This window comes from Lactuca virosa, chromosome 7, assembly GCF_052849685.1.
Source record: "Lactuca virosa cultivar CGN04683 chromosome 7, Lactuca_virosa_CGN04683_v6, whole genome shotgun sequence".
Classification (NCBI taxonomy): domain Eukaryota; kingdom Viridiplantae; phylum Streptophyta; class Magnoliopsida; order Asterales; family Asteraceae; genus Lactuca; species Lactuca virosa.
This window is the reverse complement of record NC_136432.1, coordinates 36,249,947-36,267,993: the sequence shown is the minus strand read 5'-3', so window position 1 is coordinate 36,267,993 and position 18,047 is coordinate 36,249,947. Positions and strand designations below refer to the sequence as shown.

The window sequence follows — 18,047 nt, the reverse complement described above, 5'->3', positions numbered from 1 at the left end:
CCTTAAAAATGCAACCACAAATTTCATCAAGACTACGACTTTGGCAACCCATTAAATCATGGAAAATGTTTCCAACTTTTATCCAAAAATTAGGAGGCGTTACCGGGTCTTCTGAAGCCGCTACCCATGCTCGTGCTAAGTTCTCTTCTTCATTTTCTGACCAATTCATCCTTTTAGGAGCTATTGGTTTTGGAAGAATGCAAAAGAAGTGTGTGATTTTGTGAGAAAAGAAAGAAGAAATTGTGTGAGTATGTTTAATATAAGTGTGGTATTTATAGAAAAGGTTTAATATGTTTGAAAGGTAAAAAAAAAAAAGACGTTACAAAGAAACTAGCCGTTTGCAAACCATCGACCAATAGCTATTTCCGTTTGATTTCGTGGAACACACAACGGAACATCACGACCACGACCGGCCGGGATGGTGTGCACGGTCGTGGTCGTGGTCCACGTATACCACGAGCCATCTCGTGGTAAGTATACCATACGGCCTTATCTAAGCAATAGATGAAATGACAAACCCAATCAAAACGAGGAACTACCAAATCACACCACTTACCAATATTCTCTGTTAACTGCACGACTGCTTAGGAAAAAATGATACACTCCTTCCTTTTAATTGTTAAAAAAATGATTTGATTTAAATGTTTCTTTCCATCCAAACAAAACAATATTTACGTACATTAAAAAATAACAAATGATATCCACCATATTCTTTCTCTCTCTCTCTCTCTCTCTCTCTATATATATATATATATATATATATATATATATATATATATATATATATATATATATATATATACTAGGTTATAACCCGTGGACACCACGGATGATAAAATTAAAAATAATATTATTTATAGTAATACTTAATAATTGAAGAATAAGAATAAAATTTTTAATAAGTAATAAATATATATGTTTTATCAGTCGTGTCATAATTATATGATGAATCGTTAAAATTACAAAAGAATAGTGGTTTTCATATCTGATCGGCAATTTGCATTTGTAGATATGTTAGGAAAATATCATTTTTGTATAATTGAATCAAAATTTAAATAAAAAAAACATAAATTGATATAAATAATAAAATTGTACGAAGTTTTTATAAATTTCTAAAAACTTCTTTATACACAACGTTGGATGTTTTATTTGATAGTCTACCATCCTTATCTAAAATTAACAACTTTAATCCCTCTCTACTTTGAACTCTGGATAAAACAACGTACAATTGGCCATGTGTAAAAACAGGATCCTTGAGAAACAAACCAACCTTCGATAAAGACTGTCATTGGCTCTTATTAATTGTCATTGCAAAACATACAGCCAATGGAAACTGTCTTCTTTGAAATTTGAACGGGATCTTGTTTTCAGTAGGAGTTAGAGACATTCTTGGAATAAAAGTCCGATTTCCAATATTACTGCAGATATGATAACTGCCTCAATAACACGTTTGCCCAAAGATTTGACTTGTAGTCTAGTGCCATTACATAAGCCATTTTTCTGATCAATGTTTCTCAATAACATAACTGGAACACCGACTTTTAAAATGAGATTATGGTTGGGCATACCTGAGACTTTAAGACCATTTAAAACATCAGGTGAGTATAAATTTTCATCAAACTGATCATGAACAAACTCAGACTGGCAGAGGCTATCTGAACTTAAATATTCTTTTTGCTCTCCTGGAATCAATTTTAGCAACCGATCATTTATTTCTTCAACAACTTCATTCTTGGGAGCAAGTATTGCTCTTTCTTGAAAATAACCCGCAATGTTGAAGTTTTCAAGAATCGAAGGATATACAAAATTGATTAATGAACCTATAGGATCACATGGATCATTAATGAGAATATCTTCTGGAATATCAACAATTGCTCCATCATCATTCGGACCACCAACATTACCTTCTCCTATGTCCAAAAGCCAGTTTGAAAAACCCCTTATTCGATCAACAGCAGATGAATCGCTTCCAACAGTTAACCTCATGTTTTTTGTTAATTTATGGACTTTGCATTGTTGCCATAAAAACGAAGAACTTAAACAAGTGTTGACAATGTTTTGTCTACTGTCACCCGGAACAACAGGTAGAATTTGTCTGAAATCACCTCCAAAAACAACCACTTTCCCTCCGAATGGAATATTTGAGTTTGTAGGATTGACAAATCGTAATATATCCTTCAAAGTTCGATCTAAAGCTTCAAATGCATGCTTGTGTACCATGGGTGCTTCACCCCAAATGATCAATGAGGCTTTTCTTACTAAACTCGCAAGATCACTCTTTGGATTTATTCTACAAAAAGAATCCTCGGTAAGATTTATGGGAATTATAAATCGAGAGTGTGCTGTCCTGCCTCCAGTCAATAATAATGAAGCGATCCCACTTGAAGCAACGTTTAAAACAATCTCTCCTTGGCATCTAATTGCTGCAGAAATTGTCTTCCAGAGAAATGTCTTACCCGTTCCACCATAACCATAAATAAAGAATACACCTCCCTTATTATTTTTAACCTTAGCCATTATGTCAAGAAAAATGTTGCGTTGCTCGTCGGTTAATGAAACAAAGAGCCGATCAAACTCATTCTTCAAATTTGGTATGTCATAATCTAGCTCCTCGACTATCAAACGATTGTTTGAAGATGAAACCAAATCAGCATCTGGGTAAGGCATCCTTCTATAGTTCTTGAGACTGGAATTGTTTCGGAGTAAAATTTGTTCTATTTCAAACAAAGTCAAGTTTTTAATTTGATCTTCGTTTAGTGATAAACCTGTACGAACAATACTATATTAGTTACAACATATTAAAAAAGAGATTAAGTGAGACGTAAAATGTAATTGAGTGCATATTGGAAATTTATATGATATAGTTTTAATAATAATGTAATAAACATATAATACCTGGAGACTTTAATCTCTTTTGTTGAGTATAAAGAATTCCATCTGACAGGTATCCCCATGTGTTTTCCCACACAATCTCTGGTTTACACAAACTGCTGGACAATAACATCGTAGCAAATAAGAAACGCAGATAAAAACCAGATCCAGAAAGACTTGCTTCCTTAATTGCTTCGATGTATTCTTTGTCATCATCCAAAAGGCCCAGATTATAGCATGCATCTTTAAAAGAAGAACAAATTTCACCATTGACCGTGCGAATTTCTTCGAAGGATTTTGGACCTTTCACTTTATTTAAAAGAATTCTTAAAAAATATGCTTCGCCAAGCTTAGGTGAAACGAAGTGAATTCTACCAATAGAAAATCCAACTTCCCTTAGCTTCCAAGTTTGAAGTTTAGGTTTCCAAACAAACTTGGTAGGAAATTCAACATATGTAAGTTTTTATGCTTCTTTATTGATCTCATTACACTTCATCCAAGATATGAACATTGAAGAAGCAACTGAAGGCCGGTCAAGAACATCTTCAATATCATCGTCTGCCTCATATACAACTTGTTGTTGACCAGGCAAATGAAAAGGTAGTCTAATCACAACAGGATGCCTATAATGAACATCATATTTAAAAATTCTCCATGATGCTTCACATGCAGATATATATCTACAATCATAATATTCTTTGATTTCATCCACTGCATCGTTGTTCTCAGTATCATTATTGCTTTGCACCATAGCAACAGTCGCTCTATCAGGACCCTTGTTTATATATTTAAATAAATATTTTATAGAAGATCCTTGATTGCACCATTCAACATTAATGTGTGCCTGATATCTTTTTAACAGATATTTGTTATATGGAACAACATTTATGTTATCTAACTGAACACCAGATTTTTCAACAAAATTTCCATCATTTCTTCTCCTATATAAAGGAAAACCATCTGAATCAACTGAAGTATGATTACAGAATTGCTTTGGAAAGTTTTTAGAACACTTTCTGTCCACCATGCATGGGCAATTGAAATTTTCAGCTCCACATGGACCGTGAATCATGAACTCCTTCACAAGTGAATACAATTCTGGATCTTCATCAATATTTGGAATCTCAGCAGAAATAATTGGATCGATATATTCAACTGTAGGAAGCTTGCATTCAGAATGCATAAACAGACATATATGACTATGAGGCAGACCTCTTTTTTGAAATTTAATTGTGTAAACCACTGCATATAAAAAATATACAAATAGGATAGAAGTTAGAATCTAAAGAAGATATAGAATATATATATATATATATATATATATATATATATATATATATATATATATATAAGTATAATTTCAAATACCTGCTTGAACCTTGCCAAAAATTTTATTTTCCCTTAAATCTTTAATAAATGCATCCAACTTAATCTTAAATAACCTACATAATATATCCGGTCTATCTTCAGGATGAAGTGGAGTGTCCTTAAGAAACCTTTGAACTTCTGGCCATTTTGGATTACACGTAAAGGTTATGAAAAATCTGGATATCCAAACCATTTACATAGTGACATGGCATACAAATAGTTTTGCATCATATAACGTGCACCACCGGTAAATGAAGAAGGTAAAATCACACGTTGACCAACGTTCGAAATATCTGTACTACCACGTACTTGGTGATTACGCAGATTCTCATAAGACTCACATCTAAGAATTTTTTGTTGCTTACGTATGAAAAATAATCACTCGCTTTCAATCATTGTATAACCATCAACCAAAAATTGTTGGAACAACCTTTTTGCATTAAGAAGTAGTGAGAACGATTGATCTCTATCTTGAATTCTGTAAGCAAAAAATTCTCTCATTGTACAGGTTGGGCGCTTGCTGTTACTTGAAGATGTAATACCTCTATGAAGGATGTCAACTCTGTAACCATCATCGCCATATGGAAATAGTAATGGATACTGAAGAGCAAGGTAAGAAGGATATAATTCACTGATACGCTTTAGTAATCCTGATGAGGTTTCAACAATGATGTCTCTTTTTCAATTGAATCACAAATGTCACCGACAATTAAAGCAGCTACCTCAGAAGAAGTTGGTAAGTTATAAGTCCTTCCATCTTGTTCTCTTTTTCTGATTAATCTTAACTTCAAGTTAGCACCCGGATTTTCATGAAGACTGTCTCTTACCATCCTATAAGACTTGACCAACGCATTGTTTGAATCTAACATAACCTTCAAAAATTCTATACTCTGGAGATCATATGATCTTGAAGTTGATGTAGAACCGCTCGTTGGTCCACTAAAAATATTAAAAAAAATATTTAATGTTAGTAAAGAAAATAATGAATTGAAACGGTTTATTAAAGTTATTGTAAAAATATACCCAATACTTGTCGATCTATTTGAAATCTCGTTCTCCGTATCATATATGTATAACTGACAGAATTTTGGTTTTGATCCACCAGTAGGTAAAAGACTTCCCATACTATGATAATTTTGACCGCTAAGTCTGAATATGTATGGTGCGTTGCCTCTGTTGATGGATGAATCGACTTTGCCTCCCATGGATGTAAATGAAAACATTGAATTGTAACGTCGAATGTTCTTCATGAAGTGTTTGCTTTTAGAATCTACGGAACGGTAAAGATTTTTGTAAGATGAGGGTGCTTCTTTTAAGGGTGGTAGCTCAACTTTGTCATAACCACAACATAGGGAATAAGACGTATTGCCTTTTTTTTGCCCTCTAAGCGATTCATCTACCCATAATTTTGCATGACAAATCTGACATATAACAATTTCGTCTCCATGATCCAAGTAATCTGTTGAATGAAAAAAATATAAAAAAAATATAAAGATTATAAAAAATAAATTATTTAATAAATTTAAATAATATTAAAACTATTAGAATTATGATCACCTTTTGATATACCGCGGAGTTTATCTTCGACAATATGATCAGCATTACTTTCTTCATCTAATGTCAAGTCAAACACAGGTATAGAGGATATATGCGGAGTCTTCCTTTTTAATTGATGTTTTCCTCTTGGTAACTTGATTGATGAAGAATTCTGGATCATTGTCGAAAAATTACCGGATGACGTGGCATTCACAAACATTGAATTATGTTTGTTAATAGATATTGGTGTTTGAATGTTTTTATTGTATATACAATTGCCTGATAAAATAAAGATACCAATTACAACGTTACCAACAGTTATGATTTATATAAAAGTAAAGTTTACATTTCTAAATTCGTATATTTATAAATGCGTACCGTTTGAAATGTTAGAAAAGGGAGTTCTAACATTTAAATTTGTTGATGGAGAATTATGAATTATTGTCGAACGATTGGTGGATGTCGTGCCAATGCAAAACATTGAATTATGTTTATCAGTCGTATGTGATGTTTGAACATTATTATTGAAAATATAGTTGCCTGGTAAGATTAAAATAGAAATTAGAAAGTTAGAAATTGTTATGAGTTATATAAATATGAAGCATATATTCTTAAATTCGTGTATATAGAAGTACATACCATTTGAAGGAGGATACATATTTGTATGTTGATGTACGTATGATTTGGTTGAGTTTATATTTTCCTTGTCTAAGGTAACGTTTGTATAGTTATCTATAGATATTAATCTAAGACGACGACTGAAGACATCTGTTATATAATTAGAAAAAATGGTTAGTACTAATAAAAAAATATTAATTTTTATAAATACTATAAATTAAAGAGTGTTGCAAATTTTATATAATTTTTATATTTGCATATCAATTGTAAAATAAACGAATATAATTACCATTATTCGACATGTAAGAAGCATGTGTAATAGAGGAATTTTGACGGGTTGATGTGCTTAGTAACACTTTCGATTTTCTATTATCTAAATATAACTTTCTAACTTTTCTCCTCTCTTTAGCGTTTGTAGATTCTGTAACGTTATTTGAACCTGTAAAATAGTAGAAAACAACTTAAAGTCAATATTTTATATTAAGTGCAAATATATTTTTATTATTTTTATTATTATTTTTTTAAAAAAATAAATAATATATTTAATACTAAAATAAATAAATAAAACATATTATAAATGCAAAATAAAGAAAGAAGGTTACCGTATTGGCTAAAATTAATAGCATGTGCAGTAGGTGTATGATGAGACGATGATGTATGATGAGACGATGATGTAGTGCGATGTTTTTTGGATTTTTTGTTATCCAAATATAACTTTCTGTTTTTTCTTCTTTCTCTAGCGTCCGTTGCATCCATATTCTTGTTCGATACATAATAACAATAAAAAAGTACATTGAAAAAGAAAATTAACAATTTGATAGCAAATGTTACATACGATTGATAGCTTATGTAATTTGTATAAACTTAATTTGACGAATTGAATACTAATCAAATACGAAATAAATGATATTTCAAAATCATAAAATTACATAATCATATATAAATAAATTTTTCTTAATAAATTGTTGAGCATAATAGATAAAATGGCAATTTAAATAGTTTATGTCAATTTAAATCATAATTTAATAAATATAACATATAAATATAAATTTTGAGGTTATTATTTAAATTATAGTTCTTTTAATATTAATTGGGTATATATATATATATATATATATATATATATATATATATATATATATATATATATATACACACCAATTTAAATTATTTAAATATTATTGATAGAAAATTTAGAAAAATAAAAGTTATTTATTTTTATTGTTTTTATTTAAAATAAAAATAGTAATTACTATTTATTGTTTAACAACAAACCCACCTACACGAAAAGCAATCATAATAACCCCATTTTCCCCCTTTGTCGTAATAGAAATGAAGACCTAGATCAGTGTTATAGCAAAATCGATATCTCAACAATCAAGATTAACAACTCTAAGGTATTCAGTTCAGAAATCTATAGAAGTTTGTCCCTTGGTATCGATGAAGGCAGAAAGTAATATACAAGCAACGAATCTGATTTGAACCGAGTAGTCTGTTTTTATCGATAATATACGATGTAGAAGTCACAGAATGAAGGTACGAATGATTAGGGTTTGAAGATGTGATGATTGAAGGTAAAAAATTATCTAAATATACATACAAAACATAGATTAGTTGGAAGAAATTATACCTGATTATTTTGTACAGAAATGATGTCTTTTGAAGAACCGATCGAAAACTGAAGTGGTATGAAGAAAAATTTGAAATACTTCAAGACTGGAGAGACAATCAGGTAACTTTCAATTTGAATGAAATTATGATTTTCATACTATCTGCGTAATAGTTTGAAATTTTGAAATTCGAATTTGGTAGATGTTAGTGTTAAATCTGTTCAAATGTTATTCCGATTAATATGAGTAAATAAGTTATTAATATATTTTTATATACCTTCTGAAATTAGATTGCAATTTTTTAAAAGATTTGCCAGATATTAGGGTTAAATATATAAAAAACGCAAGACAAACTCATATTAATGTTAATGTATTTGAATATTTGATTACTGAATTAGCATTTACAAAAAAATCATATTAGTGTTTAGATATTTAATTTTTTTATATAAATTGAGGTCCTATTGAAATACTAATTCGGCATCTATGAATGGTATCAGATGAATATGCTTGCCTATAATATTTTGCATAATCAAATTACAAAAAGTATTGTTCAAACTAATATCTTCGTTTTTACATATTTGATTCAATGGCATAGTTAAAGTTGGCAAAGTAAATCATGATTGATTGTTAATTAAAAAAATTTAACCATTATTATATATATCCGGTTATAGCTATTATTTTGTCAAATTATTAATATTTCTGGATCTTTCTGATATTTAATTAGAATATAAGACCAACAATCTGCACTTTTGTTATATGGACAAAAAAAATGACATTATTTTTAACAGCTAAAAACTCAAATAGAACAATAACATCTTTGGGTAATCGATTCTTTAAAACTAATTTGTAACCCAAAATTAACAATGCTTTGTTTTGTTACAACATATATGAAAATAATTATGTAACCCATATAATAAGATGGTAACTAAACATTCTGTCAATTATAGGGTTATTCTGTAATTTATGTAACACAAAATTGTTAAAAGGTCAGGAAACTGATGTAGAATATGTCTAATAAGAAAAATATCATTTATTTGTGAATTTATTTACGCAGCTACTTCATAGCATTTTCCCTCGACAAGAATATTGCGAAATGAAATATTAAAAATGCCATTTTGGTCATTTAAACTCACACTACAGTACATCAGGGGCATGATATGGAAAAAATTTCAATTTCAATTACTATCTCATTAAACCAGAAACATAATTCGTCAATTACACATATGTTTCTTTTCCCATAAGTTCCTTCATTTTCGTCATCCAATCTAATCTGTATAAATTCTTTCAGTTAACATCCTTATAATTCAACTGTGACAACTTAAAATAGAAAAAAAATTAATTTATTTAAATGACCATTTTACCCCCAAAATAGACCTGAAAAATCTATATTTTTAAATTCGTCTATAAGAACATTGTACTTTTACATTTGTATGTGATTCTTTATTAGTGGTTCAGTATGTTCTTCTATTTGTTATTTGTGTGTCTGTTCATGAAAATCGAAATTTTCATATAGTTTTTGTATAAAGCATAAATTATTTAAGAAACCCACTAAAACAAAAATGGTGCTAAATAAATGTTTCAAAATTCCAAAGAGAATATAAAACTACAAGAATGTAAAATAAAACTGAAGTTTATTAATGTAAACAAACATATTTTTTCAAACTTGATCTTAAAATCAAAAGTTACCCAATGTTTTCCAATTTCACCTTCATAATCTCTTTACCGTGTTGACAAACATCAACATTACTCTTGCACTGAAACTTAAGTTTGAAATCATCATGCTGACAAACTTGATTAGATGGAATAATTGTATGTGTATTCGATGACAAATCAGGGGGATCATCTCTATCTAAACTGTTATTAGGAAAAGAGTTAAATAATATGAGTGACATCAAGGGTAACAGTAGAAATAAAATGATAAAACATAAATTACCTCTTCTTGAAAACATTGATTTCATCAATGTCAGTGTCAATGAAAAGCTTTGTCACGGAACAGTACGTGTTAACTGTGGGACGACCTAAAAAATAAATAATATAGGTGTTATTTTTATTATTATAAAATAAAGGTTAATAAAAAAATAAATTTATCTCTCCAAACTTTAAGCGTTGCAAATTGAAGGATAACAATCATACGAAGATTGTGTACGTTGTTATCGATAAAGTTTTGCATTGTGTAAGCATAATGACCCAACAAAGTGACAGATAGTTGCAAACCACTGAAAAATAAATTTTTAAAGTAAAAAAGATAAATTCTTGTATATTATAAGTGATCAAAATAAATATATGTCTAAACAAACTTTGCATCTTGAATTTGGATGATGAGTCTGTGTTTGTTCACGTCTGCATTATCTCGCCACATGTCACCAATTCCAACCACTAATCCAATAACATCTATGAAAAATAACAAATATCAAACATATCAATTGTTGTGAATGTGAATACATAATATTTTATTAAAACATAAGATTTCTTGATAATTAAACTATATTCAAATGAACTAACCAATTGATATGTTTGGAGGATGGACCAATGAGATAAGACTTTGATAATCAACAAACTCAAAACAAAACGTAGGCCCATAAAAGTCATGACACTCAGTAACAACAGTGTTATGGACAAAAGTAAGTTTATAATGATGACGAGTTAACCTCAAACCACCCATCCTTTCTGATGCAAAGATTGGACATTTTATGTAAAATGCGTGGCCATCTTTTAGAATATCTATGAATCTGTAGATGTTTTTCCTTGAGACATTTGCTTGGATTTTGTTTCCCTAAAAGAAGTATGATATAAATTGTCTTTAATAAGTAAAATGGTCATTGTAAGCTATATTATAAAGAATCATTCTTAATAACTTATAAGTATACCTGTTCATCTATTAAGATCAATTCAATTAAGTAAAGTTCATCTTTGTTATAGAATGATTTCTGGTTCCATAAGTTTATAACACGAAGTTTGAATGTTAAATCATCCCTTAGAACATCTAAATCAGCAATTAAAGTAACATTTGATGCAGCCATTGATCTGCAAAAAATAAAAAAAAATATATTGTCACGGTTATTATTTTATAGTTATGTGTTTAAGCATGAGAAAAATGAAATGATTTTTGGTTCCACTACGAGATTCTAAACATAACAGATAAACATCTATAGTTTTGTGTTTTTTTATGGTAATTTATATGACCCAAATCATCATTCTGTGTGTAAGTATGAGAAAAATGAAGATTTTGACTATAAGATAACATATAAAGAAAGGAACACAAGGAGAATAAGAATAAGAATAGCTTTACCAGAATTGCAGTGTTTTAAGGTTCTCATACGAAGCAGATGCGTAAAGGCAAATGTTGGAAACGAATTTAGGGGTTTTATATTTATAAGTAAAAGAAAACATTCGAAGTTAATTTTGTAATTTATTTAATTCCTATTATGATGCAGATATATTTGGAAAATAATAAATTGATTCAAAAACCCATGCTGATTTTATGCGATATGATGTTTAATTTATTTAAAATGAATTTTAATGCAGGCGTAATATGGAAACAAATTTGCTGATTAGTAGGAGAGTGTGTGGATTCGTCAAAGAAGGTATGGGCAGATTAAGATTGATTTTCAAAATAAAAATTAGTTTTATATTATCGTGAATTATCTTGATTTGAATTTAATTTGAATTTGAGTGTGATTTTTTATGTATTTGGGAGGGAATAATTTTCTAAGAAAATGGGTGAAAATGACACGTGGAAATTTAATTTTTTATCATGGGCAAAGTACAATGACTGAATAAGAGATAAAATGAAATAAATTAAAAATTTTAACATGTTTCTGTACAAATCCTAACAGCAACCTGATCAAATGTACAAAATATGCAGATAAAATAATAAATTAATATTACAAGTAGTAGCAACCTACATTTGATTACTACACATGTTAATATCGACTTAAACATTTATGTCCTTTTTTATTTATGCACCGTAATCATTAATTATGCTTCCCAAAAGTTGAATAAAATCAGCTTACTAAAATTTTTGGTATTTTTAGATTCACTATATTGGCTGCTTCCACAAATTTTAGTTTTTTTTTTTTTAAATAGAGGCATAATACATGTAAATTTTTTGATATTGATCATATTTATCATGCTCTTTTTCACCCTTGTTATATCAAAAACCTTTTTTTTTTGGTATTTTTAGCTTCGTTATAACTCATTGTTTTTTGTTTATACATTACATATAGAATGTATGATTTTGTATTTAATAAACAACCGAATAAAGATGGAAAACCATGATGGTATAACAAAAAATATGGAAAATTTTAATCATAACATGCTATACAAATATAGCATCACAAACCATTTAAAAATAAAATGATAGAATCCAAAGTTTTAACCTTAAAAAACAGAATTGTTAAAACATAAAACCAATATAGTTTAAAACCACCATGCAAAATAAAAACTGAAAATTGTTCATGAAATTCCAAAAAAGAATTCATTTCCAAATTAACCACAAAAAGCCGAGTCAGCCACTTTTTTCCAACTTCGCGTTCAATAACTGTTTTCCTGGACCATCTGGAGATACTTTTGGAGTTTTTGAGGACGATAAGTTTTCATTCAATTCTTTATTAAAGACTTCTTCTAGATTTCGTTTTAAAACGGGTGTTGTGTTGTTTAACTTCATTGGGCTTGTTGCTGAGTTTTTGTCAACATTGGAAGGAGTTATGTTGTCGTCGGTACCAGAAATTACATCCTAAATAAACAATTATACAACATTGTTATTTAAATCGAAGTATTATTTTATAATATATTTATCTAATGTAACATGCATAAAACCTTTAGAGTTCTGTTGTCTTGAGATTCGAATTCGGCCAAACCAATATCCAGAGAGTGTGTTATACCAGTCTGCAAAAGACAGAAAATAACAATAAAATTGTTTTAAAAAACCCATAAGAACATATAGTTAGCAACAAAAAAAAACAATAATCAACAAATTAATTACCTGTGAATCAGTAAACTTGTTTTCGAGTTGTTCAATTATATCAACATTATCACTGACTCTAGTAATTCCATATTGATTGATTTTTTTTGACACATTGAAATCCGTAACAAAAATCTTGAATGCCAATTTCAAACCTTTCAATGCATTAACCTCCCCCGGAAAAAATTCAGTACTGTCTCCACTCTGCAACGAAAAATAATATAAATACAACTTGGTGCAAGTTCACATATACACAAAACCTAATAATCATTTAAAAATATTCAAATGACATGTGTCATTCTTTTAACCAACTCCTTTGTTGAACTCTTCAAAAGATATCTTCCTTCTTTTTCAAACATTGTTAAGGTGATAGTCCCGGTATTATCTTGCACACGTATCGGTATCATAAATCTATAATAGGTTTACAAAATATATTATTAAAATACATGGAGTAAAAAACATTTTTGTATGATTATAGTAGAAAGAATAACCTCGGTACAACAGAAGTTGTTGTTTTTGTGCAATTTCTGTTATGACATTCATAAGAAATTGATTTTGCATTTGATTGATGAACATTAGTATCATCTTTTGCATCATTAACCTGAGCACAGTAACTGCAGTTTGTACATGCGGGATAGAACCATCTCTCATTTTGCAATATCCCCTTTATAGTGCCAACTATAATGAAATATGTTTTCTGCATGAAAAAGTTGCTATTTATAGTATTTTATTATTTTATAAGTTTTATTTAAGTAATTTTGTTTATCTTTTCTTATCAGGTAAAAGTATCTTCCAAACATTAAATTGATGATTATTTCACCTTTGTGAGGAAACATCATATTCATTATTCGAAGGTTATTGCAGCATTATTCAGGTACATTTCAAATTTAATATTTGCATGTTAAAGATTCATTTTGATACATATAGAGATATAGTTGTTATATTACATTTGTATATAGAAAAGTATTTATATTTATAATTTTATAATTTATAATATATATAATTTTATAAAATAAAATAAAAGTTTACAAAATTAGAATAAATACCTCAAGGGGTTCAAAAATCTCAGCAATAGTCTTCAGCTTAGTTCTAACTATGAAATCATCAAATTCAGAAGTTGTTTAGATTCAATAACTGAAATTGTATTTGAAGATGAATCAGGACGATCATCCACATCTAAACTGTAAATTATATAAAGTATAAATTATTAGTATTATTGAAATGAAATGTTGTATATTAAAACCTATATGAAATGCATTACCTTTTTTGAAGAGAGTAATTTCATCAATTTCTGAGTTAATGAACAACTTTGAAGATGTAAAGTAGGTGTTAACACTTGGACGATCTTTAATAAAAATAATAATAATTAGTATAACAATCCAATATGATTAAGTGTGTTGATAAAATAAAAATATACCTCTCCAAATAGTAATCTGTGCAAACTGAAGTATAACAACAACATGTTGATTTGGTGGATTGTTATCTATGTAATTCTGCATCTTGTACGCATAATCACCCCGCAAAATTACACGGAGTTGCAAAGCACTGAAAAGTCAACAATTGTTTATTAAAAGTCATTTTTTAACATAATATAGACTACAAATATAAAGATATAAAAAACATACTTTGCATCTTGGATGTGAATGGTTAGCCTCTGTTTAGACTTATCTGAATTATCTCTTATCATCTCACTAACAGCAACTACCAATCCAATAACATCTGTAAAATAAAAAAAACAATTGAATGAAGAGTTGTTTAAAATTTGAAGAGATTATATAAATTAGATAAGCACAATTAAGACCAATTAAACTTTTAGTTTATAACGGGAATTATAAATACTAACTAACCAACAGATGTATCTTGAGGATGTAGAAATGAGAGTATAGATTGATACTCAACAAATGAAAATCCAAATTTAGATCCAGAAAATTCTGCACATTCTGTAACAACAGTATCTTGGACAAATGTTAGTTTTTGATCTTGAGGAGTTAGTTTGAAACTACCGGGCTTTTGTGATGCAACACTTGGTCTTGTGATGTAAAAAGATGACCCATCCTTTAACAGATTTTTGAAACGATACAAACATTTTTTGTAGACAGTAGCTTGGATTTTTCTCCCCTATAAAAAATTTATATACCATAAACAAAGAAGTAATTGTAATTAAGTGTTTAAGTGTAAGAAATCATTAATATGTAGAGTGTAGATACATTTTCATCAAGTAAGATTAATTCAATGGCCCAAATGTTATCCTTGTTGTAGAATGACATATGGTTCCACAAGTTTATGACACAAACTTTTAGTGTCAAATCGTCCCTCAGCGCATCCACATCATCAATCAAAGTGACACTTTGATCACCCATTTAACTGAAAAAAATACAAATTTATATAAATTTGATAAAAAATATATGTAACAGTTTGGGCTATTTTTTGTTTTGATTGTTTTTTATCAATCCAAAGTAGTTTTAAAAGTAAACCAATTCTGAAAAGAAAAGGTTTCTGTGCACTTATACGTATTATCTGCACAGAAACAATAGTATATAAAGGTTATTCTTAGTTAACAAAAAATAAAAGATATAATTTTCAAATAAGGCATAAAGGGTAAATTTGTCCAACATATAAAAATAATGGTAAATAATGTTGTAAACATTTTTCTTATTAAAAGATTCGAAATACTTCTTCAATTTATATCCATAACAGCTTCGAAGTAGCTTTCTTATTGATACAAAGGGTAAAGCTGTCTAACATTAGAAATATCCATACTTTTTTACAATCTATAGCAATGTACTAAACAAATCCAAACAAAAAAAGGTTCTGGTGCACTTCTAGGTTTTGCACAGAAACAAAAGCATAGAAAGCTTATTCGTATTTAACAAAAATTAAAACATATAATTTCATTCTGTGTAAACCTTTTTAATTTATATAGTAAACCTTTTTAATTTCTATAGTCACCATTTTTTATGGCGATTAATATGATGAAGTTATGCATTATGTGTCTAAATATGAGAAAAATGATGATTTTGTCTATAAGATATTACACAAAGTAACAGAAGGAGAATAATATAGATATATAATCAAAATAAAAATAACAATAACAATAACAGAATTGCATGGTTTGTGCAAAAAGGAAAAAACAGAAGGAGAAGAATAATGACATTGTTGTTTGGGGATGCCTTACCAGAATCGTAGTGTTTTATGATTCAGCTAATCAGCAAAATGCGAATAGGAAAATGTTGGAAACGAATTCAAAGGTTTCGTGTTTATAAGTGAAAGAAAACATTCAAATTCGAAGTTAATATTTTATTTGATTTGATTTGATTTAATTCCTATTATGATGCATATATATTTGGAAAAATATAAACTTATTAAAAACTCATTGCTGATTTTATGTGATATGATGGATTTTAATGCATGTTTAATAAGGAAACAGATTTGCTGATTAGTAGCAGAATGTGTGGATTGGGCGGTCAAAGATTGATAACAAATAAAATTTTCGTTTTATAATATAGTGATTTTATTTGAATTGAATTTGAATTTGAATTTGAATTTGATTTTGATTAGATTACACTCCGTTAATTTAGTGTTACATTTAGATTTAGATTAGATTAGAGTTAGAGTTAGATTAGAGTCCGATAATAATGTTTTGGGCGGGAAGTTTTTTCTGTGAATATAGGAGGTAATGACACGTGGATTGTTATGGGTTATAAGAGGGACATGTGGCAAACCTAGAGAGGCTTTTATTAGGAAGATATATATATATATATATATATATATATATATATATATATATATATATATATATATATATATCCAATATTGTTAGGGAAGGTTGCTATGGAATCGCGTTTCATAGCTAATTTGCTACCATATTTTCTATGAAATTAATTTTTAGTAGCAAACATGAGAATTGCGACGAAAACTGTTATGGACTCGAAATCCGTTGGTATATTGCTACCAATATTTTTACGGAAAAACCGTTTGTTGCAAAGTTGCAACGAACTTTCTTACGAAAATACTTTTCATTGTAATTATGCTATGAAATTAAATATCGTGGTTAATCTGCAATGAAATTTTTCAACAGATGAAAATTTCACAATCGCTTTGCTATGGAAGTACAATTCATAGTTGTTACCTAAAGAATTGTGCTATGGATTTTTAATTTCGTTGCTTGTTTGCTATGGAAAAAAATGTAGCTAAGTTGTTAGGAATTAATTTTTTGTTAAGTATTTTACATTATAATGCCATATTTTGGAATTTATTCTCATAAAGCGGTCCTTCCAACACCTATATTCACAAACCCACACGCAAAAGAAGAGAAATTATGGCAAATCGATGTTGACGACTTCAAGTAATAACGTGAGACTGTGCGGATGTGGAGATCCGGTTGGAATGTGGACGACATGGACGCGAAAGAATCCTGGCCGGAGGCTTATTGGCTTCACAAACTACAATGATGAAGACAACAATTATGGGTTTTTTCGATGGATTGACCAACAACTCCTTAAAAAGTGGTATAGAGAGAAGATGTATGAATTGAGAGCTCAAGTCAATATTGACCATGTAATTTTAGATGCCCCTGATTGATGTCATTTTATGCATCTTTTAGAATAGTTTTTATTAGCATTTAGCATCATAATTTTTACATTTGCATATCATTAGCTTAAATAATGTTCAGCTCATGTGTTCTATCAGAATTCCCTTACTACTAGCGTTTTTGTGTCGTTTTCAGATAATTCGAGTGGAGCGGTACTTTGAGAGCAGTTGGATGCATATTTGGAGCCTAAATTGAGTTGGAACTGAAGATGGATGCTGAGGAAAGACATGGAATGCTTAAACTGAAGAATTGCACACGAAACGTGCCGAAAAGCCAAATCTATGATCACAGATTTCGACATTTGCGTTCGCATTAGTTGATCGAGGATTTGCAAGGTCGAAAAAGTCATCTGGAAGAAAACTTTCAAAGTATCTGATCATATTTCTATATCTGCGATCGCATTTTTATGACGCAACTCGAAAAATGTCAGAAATAGCATCGTCCTATATCTGCGATCTCAGATTTCGTTTTCTTGCTCTGGAAGATTCCT

At 29.2% G+C, this 18,047-nt stretch overlaps 1 protein-coding gene across 1 annotated transcript; it reads right to left on the bottom strand.

Moving 5' to 3' along the window:
- Positions 1-1,377: 1,377 nt before the first annotated feature.
- On the bottom strand, positions 1,378-15,326 carry LOC145126545 (uncharacterized). Its single transcript, XM_079061891.1, has 28 exons — positions 15,174-15,326; positions 14,814-15,084; positions 14,592-14,685; positions 14,384-14,511; positions 14,228-14,311; positions 14,061-14,142; positions 13,458-13,679; positions 13,275-13,377; positions 12,988-13,170; positions 12,822-12,890; positions 12,545-12,738; positions 10,871-11,027; positions 10,506-10,776; positions 10,301-10,394; positions 10,137-10,219; positions 9,937-10,021; positions 9,710-9,857; positions 9,187-9,273; positions 6,996-7,152; positions 6,683-6,832; positions 5,809-6,054; positions 5,263-5,698; positions 4,943-5,178; positions 4,670-4,889; positions 4,437-4,582; positions 3,361-4,113; positions 2,896-3,180; positions 1,378-2,765 (listed from the first exon to the last, which is right to left on the bottom strand). The coding sequence occupies exons 1-28, from the start codon at positions 15,324-15,326 to the stop codon at positions 1,378-1,380; spliced, it is 6,525 nt and encodes a 2,174-aa protein (XP_078918017.1).
- Between the last annotated feature and the right edge of the window lie 2,721 nt (positions 15,327-18,047).

Excerpts from the sequence above, each read along its gene's own strand:
- LOC145126545 (XM_079061891.1), bottom strand. The coding sequence starts at position 15,326 with ATGGGTGATCAAAGTGTCACTTTGATTGATGATGTGGATGCGCTGAGG. Across the intron at positions 12,739-12,821 it reads AAGACAACAGAACTCTAAAG|GATGTAATTTCTGGTACCGA; the intron begins GTTTTATGCATG and ends TTGTTTATTTAG. Across the intron at positions 10,022-10,136 it reads TAACAACGTACACAATCTTC|GTCGTCCCACAGTTAACACG; the intron begins GTATGATTGTTA and ends TTTATTTTTTAG.